Raw genomic sequence first — 13,056 nt, forward strand, 5'->3', positions numbered from 1 at the left:
AATCTTTCTCCCCTCAGAAGGCGTGGTCACAGATCACTCGGGCCCCGCCTCCTTATGAATATGCAGGTAGCAACACCCAAACAGGCATTGCCTCACCGCCTATTTTTTTCCACTTTCCCTTCTCCGGCCTGGCCGGGGGCATCCTGAATATGTAGATATAGCACCGCCCCGCTGAGCTTACGGCCTCGCCCGCTTCATCTCCACTTCCCTTCTCTGTGGGGCCCAAAGGCGGGTCTCAAAGAGCTTGAGCCAGGCCCTCTAATGAATATTCAGATATACTACGCCCCGCCCATTTATCGCTCTTCTCTTGGATAAACAGAGCCACAGAGCAGAGGCCACTAATGAATATGCAGATGAGCCCTGCCACGCCCCCTCCTCGCACCCGCCTCCCGCCCCCAACGGTCTCTCCCTTCAAACGCGAAACAAGATGGCGACGGCGGCTGCTCTGAGGCGGCGGGGCCGGCGGGGCGGCGGGGAGGAGCTAGCAGCGGGCACGGCAGTGGCGGCGGCCTGCCCCGGGTGTCTGGCGGAGGCGGTGGTCCTGCCGCGCCGCCACTCGCTGGGCCGGGCCTGCGCCCCCCTCGCCGCCGAGGCGGGGCCGGGCCCCGGGCCCGGGCCGCCCTCCGGGCCCTCCTGCTGCCCGCGCTGCGGCTGCCGCAGCAGCCGCCCCTCAGGCCGGGCCCGTCGTCGCCCCCGCCCCCGCCCCAGCGGCCTGGCCGAAGCCGAGGTTTGGGAGCGTCTCCACCGTGGCCGCCGCCGCCACCGCCGCTTGGACGCGGACCCCGCTGGGGCCGGCCCCGGAGCCAGGGCTGCGGGAGCCGAGGAGCAGCGGGCCGCGGCCGCCGAGGAAGGTGCAGTGTCTTGTGCCCCGCTCATCCGGGTGTCCCCACCATCCTCCTCCTACTTCTCCTCCTTCCCTTTTCCTCCCCACTTCCTCCTCTCTTCTTCCTCCTCCGTTTCCTTCTTCTCATTTCCTACTTCTCCCCTCCTCTTTCCCCTTTCTCCTCCTTCTTTCTCTTCTTCCTCTTCCCCTCCTTTTCTTTTTTCTCCTTCCCGTTCTTTCCCATTTCCTACTTTTCCTTTCCTCTTCCTCATCCTCTTCTCCTTTCTTTCTTCTTCCACTCCCTCCTTTCCTCCTCCTCCCAGTTTCCTTCCCATTTTCTACTTCTCTGTTCCTCTTTCTCCTTTTTTCTTCTCTACCCCTTCATCCTCTTCCTTCCCTTCTTCCTTCTCTTTTTCCTCTTCCTCTCCTTCTCTTCTGCTTCCTTTCCTCCTCTTCTTTTTTGTTCCTTCTCCTTCTCTTCCTCTTCCTCCCCTCTTCTCTTTTTCCTCCTCTTCCCCTCTAGCTGCTCTTTTCCCTCTTCCCCCTTCCTTCTTTCTCTTCCTTCTTTCTCTTCCTTCTTTTTCCCCTTTCCATCTCTTTTCTTACCTCTAGTACAAACAGACATTCTAGGGGAAGGGCCTCGTGCATGGAGGCTCAAGTCAGATTTTGGGAGAGGAGAAGCTCCTGGACCTGGAATGGGTCAGATTGGATTTGGGGGTACAGAGGAGGATCAAGGATTGTGGGTCAGGGTACTGAGGAGGTTTTGGGGTGCTGGGACCCTGAGAATGGCAAGGCAGAGTTGCCTGGAATGAATGCACACACTTGAGCCTTCGCTTGATCAAGTGGCAAAGAGTTTATTGTAATGCTTTAGTGAAAGTGGGCAAGGGTCCTTATGGGAACCTGTGAGAAAGTGAGGATGGTGCTGGGGTTTATATGGGAAAAGGGCATGGGAAAGGAATGCCAGGGATACTGATTAAGTAATCTGAGGGTCCAGGTGTCTTTGGGAGCTATGGATGGGAAAGTGTAGGGAGTATACTAGAAACTGAGGGAGTTGTCAGAGGCATGGTGAACCTTAGGGATCTGGTGGGAGGAAGAGTCCTTGGGCCAGCCAGGGACAAAAATCCTTAGGCCAGGCACCCTTCTGTCCTGGTAAGAGAATGTGTTCTGCAACAAGAGGAAAATTTTCTCACAGTACAAGGGCCTTCTGAGAAATTGGGAGGCTTCCAGAGACATGATGTTAGGGCTGGGGCTTGAGCACCCCATCCCTCTTTGGATTTAGAGGAAGAGTGACCCTGAGCAAGGCTTTTTGTTTTGGAATTGGCGCTTTTGAGTCTGGGAGGTAGGTTGAATTTGAATTGAGAATCAGGAGGAATAAGAGGCCTTTGAGGTTTCAGGGAGGTGGTTAAAGTGTATTTGGAATGAGGGGGCTTATCTTCTGGCACAGGTCTAGGAAAGTTGGAAATTCAAGGAAGTTTGTAGGCTGGGGATAGGTTGGGAACAGGTGGGATTTGGGAGGAGGGTTAATTGTGGGTGGAAGGGAGACTGAATTTGGTGGTGGTGGTGGAATGGTTCCAGGGAATGGGGTGGGGGGGTGGGTTGGTGGAGACATCAAGACGTCAAGAAAACTCTTTAGAGCTCTGAGAGGGACACTGAACTTTATTATTGAGGGCTGTTAAATCTCCCCAGTCCTTTAAATGGAGAGAGCCCTGGAGATTGTTGTACAGCTTTGGGACCTAATTTCTTGCTATACCTTCCCCTCATTCCTTTCCCTAAAGTCTATTTATTGAGATCAGTCTTGCCCAGTGGCTGTTTCCTAGATGGAGAAGTGTGGACTGGAATGAAAGTGTAAAGAAATTATGTTGTGATTTGTCCTGGGGCTATGTTGAGGCATACACAGTTTGCTCTGACAAAATTAACTTGGCTTATCTGTAGATAAAAAGTTGTCTCCCTCCTTTGGTTTAGGGAATAGATTACCAGAGTATGAAATGTTGCTGCTGCTGTTGGCATGCTAGGAGCCCTGGCATGTGTAATTTTCATAAAGGGGAGGAGAAACTTGTTATGAAAAAATCTAATCCTGTAAACTACAGGCCCCGGAATTCAGTGTTCTGTTTTCATCTCAGTAGTGAGTATCACCTGTCATCTTCCTGGGCTTTAGTGCTTTTATTAATGAAGTCATTCTTGGCTGTACTCTACACTCTTTTTTTTTTCTTTCAAGTGCTTTGAGAAGTATTACTTCAAGCCTAACTTGATTTGACATCTTTGTGTTATCACTGCACGTACCATTTAATATACTTCCCTTAATTATCATCATATCTCAGGTAAGTAGTTAATGGGACACAGCCCTTCTGAAGTTAGTTCTGTTGGCTGTTTAAAGGTCATGTGGAATAAAGAGAAGATGAGAGTTTTTATTCCTGCGCCCTTTTAAGCCTGTGTTACCTTTAGAATTCTCAAGTGTGAAGTTGTAACCACCAGAGATATTACAGCTGGCTAATAGTTGGAAAGGGTGAGTAGCCATTGATGAACAGGCATGGATGAATTGCAATTACCTATCTTTCTTTTCAAACCCACCCTCTTCTTAACTTTGGTATTTCTATCAGGAATATCATCATTCTTCAAGTTTTCCAGGTTTTCACTCTCTTCCTTATCTTTGACTTCTCTTTCAACTGAAATTGCTCTCTTCAAAGCTACCAGTGATCTCTTTTAAAAAAATTATTTCTATCTTTTGTTTTTTACATTAGCTGTGTCCTTGTGTCTCTTCCCCCTACTTTCCCAGTACGCTGTCCCTTATAGCAGAATAAAAAAGAGATGAAAAAAGTTCAGCAAGACTAAACAGCATATTGTAGAAGTCTGACATTATGTACATTGTTTCACATCCTTGGTTATCCTGCATATGTAAAAGAAGCAAGAGGAGGTATCTTCTTTTATCTCTTCTTTAGGGCCAGCTAATGATGAGCCTTTTCTCAGTCTTTATCCTTCTTGATCTTTCTGTATCATTTGACACTGTTGACTGCCATCTTACCTTCTCCTCTTTGGATTGTTGTGATACTTCTCTCTCTGTGGTTTCCCTCCTGAGTGTTTGCTTCTTACTTTTGTTTGTTGGATTATTGTTTGTATACAACTTTCTAACTGGGGATATTCCCTAAAGCTGCTTACTGGGCAGTCTTTTCTCTTTCTATATTCTCTCTGTTGGTGACTTCATCAGCTCCCATGGGTTTAATTATCATCTCTGTGCAAATGACTCACAGGTCTTTGTACACAATCCAGATCTCTCCACTGAATTCTAGTCTCTGTCTATTGGACATTTCAAGCTTGATGGATAATATGCGTCTCAAATGCAACGTGTCTTAAACAGAACTCACTACATTTGGTCCCAAACTCATCACTTTTCCAAACTTCTCTGTTTCTGTTGACAGCGGCAGTATCCTTCTAGTCACCCAGGTTTGCAGTGTTGGTATTATACTTGACTTTCCCTTACCCCACATATCCATGCAGTATAGCCAAGTGTTATTTCTAGCAATATAATCTCCTTCTCTCCACTCATGTCACCACCAGTTCAGTTCAGTTTGGTCTCTTCACTTCTCATCTGTACTATTGCAGTAATCTCCTACCTAATTGGTCTGTCTGTCTGAAATCTCTCCTCTCTCAAATCTGTCTTCCAGTACATTTGTTGAAGTGATTTTCCTAAGCACAGCTAACATGTCACTTTCCTACTCAGTAAACTCCAGTGGCTTCCTATGTACTCTAGTATCAAAAACTCATCCTTTTTGCCATCTATTTTTGTATAAGTTTTGTGGTATATTAGTACAGCAGTACATGTGTATAATTTATAAATAAGTAAATATTTATGCATTAGAGGCATGGTCAAAAATCTTTTTATTAATAGGAGTGCTTGATCAACAAAATTTGGGGATCAGTGTATTTAGAATGTTAATAAGCAAGCAGATTTAGATTGATTTAGAGCTGGAGGGGACCTTAGAGGTTATCTTTCCAAAACCCTTCATTTTATAGATGAGGAAACTAAGGCCCAGGGGAGGTTAACTGACTTGTTTCAAAATGTTAAATGAAACCATACCACCCCAGAACAATCACGGTAAACAACATATAGTAGGTTAAATTGATTTGTACTTTAAAGGATGAATAGGAGTTCAGTAAGTACAGAAGGGGTTGGAGGATATTCTAGCCTTAGGAAATATTGTGGTAGGCAGAGAGGAGACCAGTTTGGCTGGAGCTTAAGAGTGTATATGTAGGGCATAAATAGGACATAAGAATGAAAAGTCAGGTTGGTACCAGATTGTGGAGGGCCTTGAATGCCAGGCAAAGTAATGTGAATCTTACTTTTCAGTAAGAAGCTGCTAAAGATTTTTGGACATAAGAATGATGTGATCTAATTGATACATAAAGCATATTACTTTGGTAATTGCATGAAAGGTAGATTGTTACCCTTTCTGAGCTCACTGTCCTTGCCTTTAAAATAGGATGATTATACTTAAATTATATACGAGGAAGAAGGTGCTTTGTGAACCTTGAGGTGCTATAGAAACATGAGCTGCTATTATTATTACTACAATAGCACTTTGTTTATCTGACATTTGAAGGGAAACAAGGGAGGCACTTGACATGTTTATTTTGCTTGTTACTAAATCTATCTCATGTGTACCAATTTTTTTAAGCTATACTACACCTCCATCTTATTTCTCATGCTTATAGTAAAGTCATAAATTATTTCTTAAAAGATACAGTAGCATATCAAGCAAGGAATGACACAAAGAGATGCACATCTTGCTAAAATGTGTGGAATGCTTCACTGCATTCTAAACAAGAGACATTGAATGCTGTTTAGTCTCTTCATGACTTAGGTTTGTTATTAACAAGTTGTATTATTGTACTGTGCTGTGATTCAGTGACATCCTGATTAACTGTTCCTATATTAATTTATGATAGCTTTTTTTTTCCAGTTCTTTCTATTTTTGAGAAGAATTTTTCTATCAGTCACTTAGGATCATAGAATTTTAGCATTGGAAGGGACCTCAGTGGTAATCTCATCTAAGCTCCTATTGAAAGCAGAAATCTACAGTTATCAAATTTAGCTTTTGTTTGGTAGATGGACAAAAAAAATATGGACCAGTAACAAAGAATGAAGGATATCGAATGGCAAGAGAACTGTATATGGAGCCTCAAATTTCTTAAAGAAACACACACACACACACACACACACACACACACGCGCGCCTCCAGGGCATTACAGGAAGCAAATCCTTTTTGGACAATTTACATGAAGACCTAGTAAAGAATTACAGAATGAGTAAGTATGGTACCTTCTAAGATAAGTAGGCTCAGAGATATTGCCCAGGGCTACAATGGTAGAGTTTGAGCCAGGATTCTAACCCAAACTTTCCTGATGACAAGACCTACTAAACTATGCTACTTCAATGAAGTAACTTACTTTGTCTAACACAAATTTTATCTACAGACGCATAGTGGAAAGAACGTTGGATTTAAAGTCAGATGACATAGCTTCAAATTTCAACTCTGTTACCTATGTGACTTTGGGCAAGTCCTTTCCTTCCTTTATAAAATAAATGAGAGGAGTAGTCTAGATGATCTTTAAAGTCCTTTCCAGCTCTTAATATGCTTTTTGTTGTTTGTTTTTTGGAGGCAGTCGGGGTCTTGCCCAGGGTCACACAGGTAGTAAGTGTCTGAGACCGGATTTGAACTCAGGCCACTGCTCTATCCACTGGGACACCTACCTGCCTCATTCGTAATAGGCTTTATGCATCAATTAGAGCATGTCATTCTTACATCCAAAAATCTTCAGTAGCTCCCTACTCTTAAATTCTATGATCTTAAAATTCACCAACCTTTTGAGAATTTGTTCTGTCTTCCTAGTCAGTCCTTTAATACAAATCTCACTGTTGACAAGGTAAAGTGTTTTCAGCATAGTGAATGAATGAAAAAAGCATTTATTAAACATTTACTATCTACAAGTATTTTCCTAAGCTCTGAGAATATAAATGAAAAAGGGAAAGCAGCCCTTACCCTCAGTGAGCTTACATTTTAACGGGAGAGACAACACTGTTATAGGACAGAAGTGAAGAGGGAGAGAGGTATTTTGATTGAGATAGTTACAGTGATGGTGAGTGGAGCCATAGGGAGGATGTTGATATTGAGAGCAATGACAGTATTGATTTGATTATGGTTATGGAACTGGAAGGAGATTGTGGCAGGGTAGAGGGGAGATCTGGGGAGTTAAGTGGAGCATGGCTAGGGCTGGTCTCATTTGTCATATGTGTCTGTGCATGTGTAAGTACATGCTGTAGATCAGGCCTGTACAACCTGTGGCTTGCCAAAGGATTTTGGACAGTGGCAAAAAATGTAGAGGAAAACGTCTTCTGTATGTAGAGGAAATCCTTTGCCTTGCTGCCGGTTGTGCAGGCCTGCTATAGATGGTTCAGTGAATGGAATGCTGGGTCTGGAGTCAGGAAGACCAGCCTCAGACACTAACTAGCTGTGTGATGCTAGGCAAGGCACATAACCTCTGTCTGCCTCAGTTTCCTCATTTGCAAAATGGGGATAATAATAGTGCCTACCTCCCAGGGTTGTTGTGAACATCAAATGAAATAATATTTGTAAAGTGCTTTGTAAACCTTAAAGTGTTAGATTACCTGCTATTATTAGTGTGTGTATATGTGCATACATATATTCAGCCCTATCATTTAAAATAGATTTTGATATTTTTTGTTTTTACATAGATTCCCCTTATATCTCCCCCAAGCCCTGAGAACCATCCCTTATAACTAAGAATGTTTTTTTTTTTTGGGCAGTTGGGGTTAAGTGGCTTGCCCAGGGTCACACAGACTAAGAATGTTTTAAAAAAGAAAAAAAGGAAGGGAAAAAATATTAAGCATAACTAATCAATAGAAATCTGACATTATATACGGTGTTCCACAGTCTTGGACCCCAAACTCTGCAGAAGAACAAGGGAGAATGTCTTCTCATAGCTCTTCTTTGAGGCCAAGCTTGTTCTTTGTAATTTTGTAACATTTAGTTTCTGTTGTTTTGTGATGGTTCTTTCCATTTACATTGTTATAACCATATTTGTTTTCCTGGCTCTGCTTGCTTATCTGTATTCATTATGCTTGTTTCTTACAGCACTTTTATTATATTATTACAGTATATTATATTATATGTTATGTATACAGTATACATTTTCTATATAGTAAAAATTATAGTGATATCCATTACATTTATATATCACAGTTTGTGTAACTATTCCCTATGATGGGCATTTAACATTGTTTCAAGTTCTTTGCTATCATCAAAAAATGCTGCTATAAATATTTTTGGCATATATAGAGTCTTTCTTTGTCACTGACCTCCTTGGGGCAGATGCCTAGCAATGGAATCTATAGGTCATATGGTGTGTGCACTTTAGACACTTTATTTGTATAATTCCAAATTGCTTTCCAGAATGGATAAACCAAATTCATAGTTTTACCATAATGTTGTTAGAGACTGGCCAAATATATTAACATGGCTTCATAATCTGAAAGTAAATTTCTTTGTAAACATATGGAAGATTAGTAAACAAACCCCCCCAAAAAAACCCGACCTTTTTTTTTTTGTTGTTGGGGTCAGAGAGGTGGGAAAGACTAGTAACCTAGCCTTTCATAGCAGGCTGCCTCTGGTGTGGATATGACCTCCCCTCCAGTAAGGTGTCCCCACCTTCCCTTTTTGGAATCTTGGAGACTCCTGTTCCCTGTGCTCGTAAAGGGAGTGGTGGGGAGTGCTCTTCTCTTGGTCAATACCTGTTTACTCAGCTCCACTTATGACATCAAAGATGAGGAGCCTAGAGGTGCTCGGTGTGTTGTCCTGCCCCATGTAGGGGGTGGTGTCCTGGCTTAGCCAGGTGTATCAAAGCTGAGGTATAAGAACTATCCTGGTGAGTGGGGGGGAAAGGGCTGGGGGCTTAATTTCCAGGGCCTCTGCCAACTCACTTTGTGATCTTGGGTTAATCACTTAACTTCTCCGAACATCAGTTTCCTCATTTGTGAAAATGAGTGGCTCAGACTAGATGACATTTAAAGTCCCTTTTAACTCTCAATACCCAAAGAATAGCTCCTCCCCAGCACCATAATTTAACCCATCTCTTTCTTTTGCTTTGGCTTTGAGATGATCACATCTGTGTTCAGGTGAGCATCTGGTTGAATTCTTCCTTCATTGCCATTGCCCCCCCATGTTTCCAATCCAGTCATGTTGGCTTAGCATTTAAGCCTTCTCTTACATGAATTAAAAAGAATCAAATAAAGGCCTATTACTTTTCAGCTTTGCTGGCCCAGCTGAATCTTTTGTGAAACTTCCTGCTTCCCAAACCTGCTGCAGGGCTCTGGGAAAATATGGCTTAGATGGGATAACAGATAACTACTGACAGTAGATAATGGCATTCCTTTTAATTATTTAAGGGGATCATTCTTATATTTACAAATAAGAAGAACAGCATTCATAATAGTTAAGCTAGGCCCTTATCTTGTTCTTGAATCATAACTCCTTAAATATATGTATACCTCCTTTCTCCTCAGATGATAGTGAATACTCAGTACCAACCATATGAAAACCAGCAATGATCTGTTGCCGTACCAGTTTGTTAAATTGTTTATTATACCAGTCCAAAAGAAAATGAGATTCATGAGCAATTACCTCTAAATTATTATTGATACACATACTCTTGAGAGTCATGGTTTCCATACTTGTCACCAGCATGACCCCAAGGGATATGTCATCAATCAATCTGGAGAATGAGAAGACAGGTCACATCTCACCTTCCTTTTTATAGCTAATTGTAGGGCTTGTCTCTACTCTTGATCCATCATCAACTAACATTCCTCCACTACCTTCCCTCCTCCATCCCCCAACTGCTCCTACTGTTCTGGTTCTTACCTTCCCCTTTTGTCCCTGACTTGGACTTTTTGGTGCAGTTATAACCTTACCACAACTTAGACCCCCTCCCCCATCCCATACCAGCTATGCCATTGGAAAAATATGGCCCTTCTCCTTCCCTCATGAACTTTTTACCCTCTTTCCTTTTGAACACCTTGTGGCTACATCAGGCTCTCATCAGACAGTGAGCTCTGTGCTCAGGGGCAGTGACTTGTGAAGTAAGAAATCCCTTCACCTTCTTACTCTCCTTTCATTTTAAGTGAAACAAAATGAGTGTACAGGATGAGCAGGCATGGATGGGTTACAGTTTGTACTACAGATCTCATTACCTTATTCCTCCCTGTATAACCTACTCCTTTCCAAACTTCCCTGTTTCTTTTGAGGGCATCAGCATCCTTGCAATCACCCAGTTTCACAAACATGATGGCACCCTTCACTCAACCCAAGTGTCATTTCTGTCTCCACATATCTTGAATCCATTCTCTTCTCTTCTAACAAAGCCAACATCCTAACTTAGGTTATCATTACTTCTTGTCTGGATTATTGTAATGGCTTCCTAGTTGCTCTCTTGCTTTTAAGTCTCTTCCCAGTCAGGTCATCCATCCTCCAAACACTTGTCAAGGTGATTTTCCCATAGTACAAGCTGACCATGCCATTGTTCTACTCAATAAACTCTAGGGACTCCTTGTTGCCATTAGTTTTTCCTATGCTCTAGGGCTGCGAAGTCAAACTCAAATAGAAAGTGAGGAGGGACCAAACTATACATAAGGATCCCTGCCAACCACATATTGACTTAGAAAACCACAACTTAACACTATATATATGTGTATCTCTCTACATATAATCTTTTTTATCCTGTTGTGTTTTTATTTATTTTGTTAAATATTTACCAATTACATTTTAATCTGGTTTTGGCTACACTCAGAAGTGTTGCTGCACTGAAACCTCTGCTTTAAGACATGCACAGGGAATTTTTTTCCCCGTCAAGTAATAAAACATTTAATCACATTCACTCAATAAATTAGTATCACTAAAAATATTATTGGTGAGAGGAAAGGGATTCTTTTGCCATTAAATAAAATGAAAATAAATTCATGTGTTGTATATTTCATCTTTATCATCATTTTTAGTATATTTTGCAAATGTTATATAATGTACATAGAATTACAGTAATACATGTATAGAATATACATGTTTTGTGGGTGCACAATCAGATTTTTTTATATATGGGATCAAAAGCAGTTTACTTTTGAGAACCAGTAGAATGTAAACTCCTTGAAGGCAGGGAGAACTTTTAAAAACATTTTTTGTCTTTGTATTTCTAGCACATAATGAGAACTTAATGAATGCTTATTGAACTGTCTTAAGCCTAGTAATTAAAGATTGTCCAGCACCCCAACCTATTTTCTTTTTTCTTTTTTGGTGAAGCAGTTGGGGGTTAAGTAACTTGCCCAGCGTCACACAGTTAGTAAGTGTCAAGTGTCTGAGGCTGGATTTGAACTCAGGTCCTCCAGACTCCAGGGCCAGAGCTCTATCTACTGCGCCACCTAGTTGCCCCTCTTTAGAAATTTATTGGTGCATTTTATATGGTAGCTCATTAAACCCCTGTTGCTGTAGTACTGTGCGCTTCAAAGAGAGATTTTTAGCAGAATTTGGGTATCTATAGAGATTGCATTTGTTTTTACATTTCCTCTGCCACTTTGAACTGATCATCATTTTAGAAGCAGCTCAAGTAATACTTACTAAGCATCTACTGTATTCACTAGAAAATAGTATATGTGAAGGAGAGCAAGCTTAGTGTTGTAGAATATGTCTGTGATACTGGCCACCAGGGAGGCTGAGGCTATTGGATATTTAGAGCTTGGGACTTCTGAGTTGCAGTAGGCTGTACCATTTGAGTGTCTGCATTAAGTTCGGGAGAGTTATAAAACACTTTTCTTGTAATAACCCTGTGAGGTAGCAAATGCAAAGGTGAGGAAACTGATATTTGCAGGTTAAGTGACTTGACCAAAGTCCCATAGGTAGGAACTATCAGATCTTGGAGTTGAGCCTGTGTCTTCTGACTTGAATGCTGTGCTCTTTTCAGTTCCTCAGGCTGCTTCCTATAACAGTATGCTATTTTTAACATTTATTTAGTTAGTTCTCATCTGCACTATTGGAGAGAAGTCATGTCAAATAAGACAAAAAGTAAATTCTGTTTGAATCTCACAGTCCTTTGGAGTTATCGTGGGAGATTGTGTTGATCAGAATTACCAAGTCTTTCAAAATTACTTGTCTTTATAGTATTGCCATTACTGTGTAGATTTTTTTTTCCTGTCTTGTCTCACTTCACTTTGCATTAGTTCATACAGGTCTTCCCAGGTTTTTCTGAAACCATCCCCTTCATTATTTCTTACAGCACAATAGAATTCTGTCACATTCATATATCACAACTTGTTTAGCCATTCCCCAATTGGTAGGTGCTTCATCAGTCTCCAGTTCTTTGCCACCACGAAAAGAGTTGCTATAAATATTTTTGTAAAGATAAGTCCTTTTCCTTTTTCTTTGGTCTCTTTGTGGTAATAATAATGAATAATATTGTACCAGGCATTGTGCTGCATGTTGGAAATGCAAAGAAAGGGCAAAACCAGTTCTTGCCTTCAAGGAGCTCATATTCTAATAGAGAATATAACATGTAAATTATTAAGTATATCTAGGTGTATACAAGATATGTACAGAGTAGTAGGGAGATAAACTCAGAGGTGACGGCATTAGTATCTGGGCAGCCAAAAAAGGCTTCCTGTAGTGTAGAAGGAAAGATTTGAATTGAGACTTGAAGGAAGACAGGGAAACTAGAAAGGATATCTGCCCTCTTTTTGTAGGTGACAAAACCTAGGTACAACCAAATATGGATAATTAACTTCAAATTTTATAAAATCATGGAACAACTGGAAGGGAATCTAGGAGTTATCGAATTCAGCTTCCTCATTTTACAGATGAAGAAAGGGAAGCCCAGACAAGGGCATGGAAATGACTTGTTCCAAGGCACAGGTACTAGAAGAACCGAAACTAATTTCCAGACTCTTTAATATTTTGAGTTGTTACTGGGCAGCAGTCTGTATGAAAGGTGAGAGAGGGTTTGTTTGTGCAACTGTGATAGGTGTGGATGCCCTGACAATGACAGCTTCTTCCTGATGGGTTTTGGTGCACACAGCATAATAGCTGTCTTGTGGTTGGTTGGTTGGTTTTTATTAATAACCTGTTACCACACCCCAGACAGAAACCTTTTTTTAGGGGGAAGGACTTGGTTAATGTCTAAT

General features: G+C 41.6%; 1 protein-coding gene across 1 annotated transcript in view; it reads left to right on the forward strand.

Moving 5' to 3' along the window:
* Positions 1-412: 412 nt before the first annotated feature.
* RNF169 (ring finger protein 169) overlaps positions 413-13,056 on the forward strand; it is an 85,791-nt gene continuing 73,147 nt past the window's right edge. The window contains 1 exon segment of the mRNA XM_020989567.2: positions 413-851. Coding sequence (XP_020845226.1) covers positions 428-851 — 424 coding nt within the window. The 5' untranslated portion in view covers positions 413-427.

The sequence above is a fragment of the Phascolarctos cinereus genome, unplaced genomic scaffold (assembly GCF_003287225.1).
Source record: "Phascolarctos cinereus isolate Bilbo 61053 unplaced genomic scaffold, phaCin_HiC Scaffold_726;HRSCAF=1367, whole genome shotgun sequence".
Lineage (NCBI taxonomy): Eukaryota > Metazoa > Chordata > Mammalia > Diprotodontia > Phascolarctidae > Phascolarctos > Phascolarctos cinereus.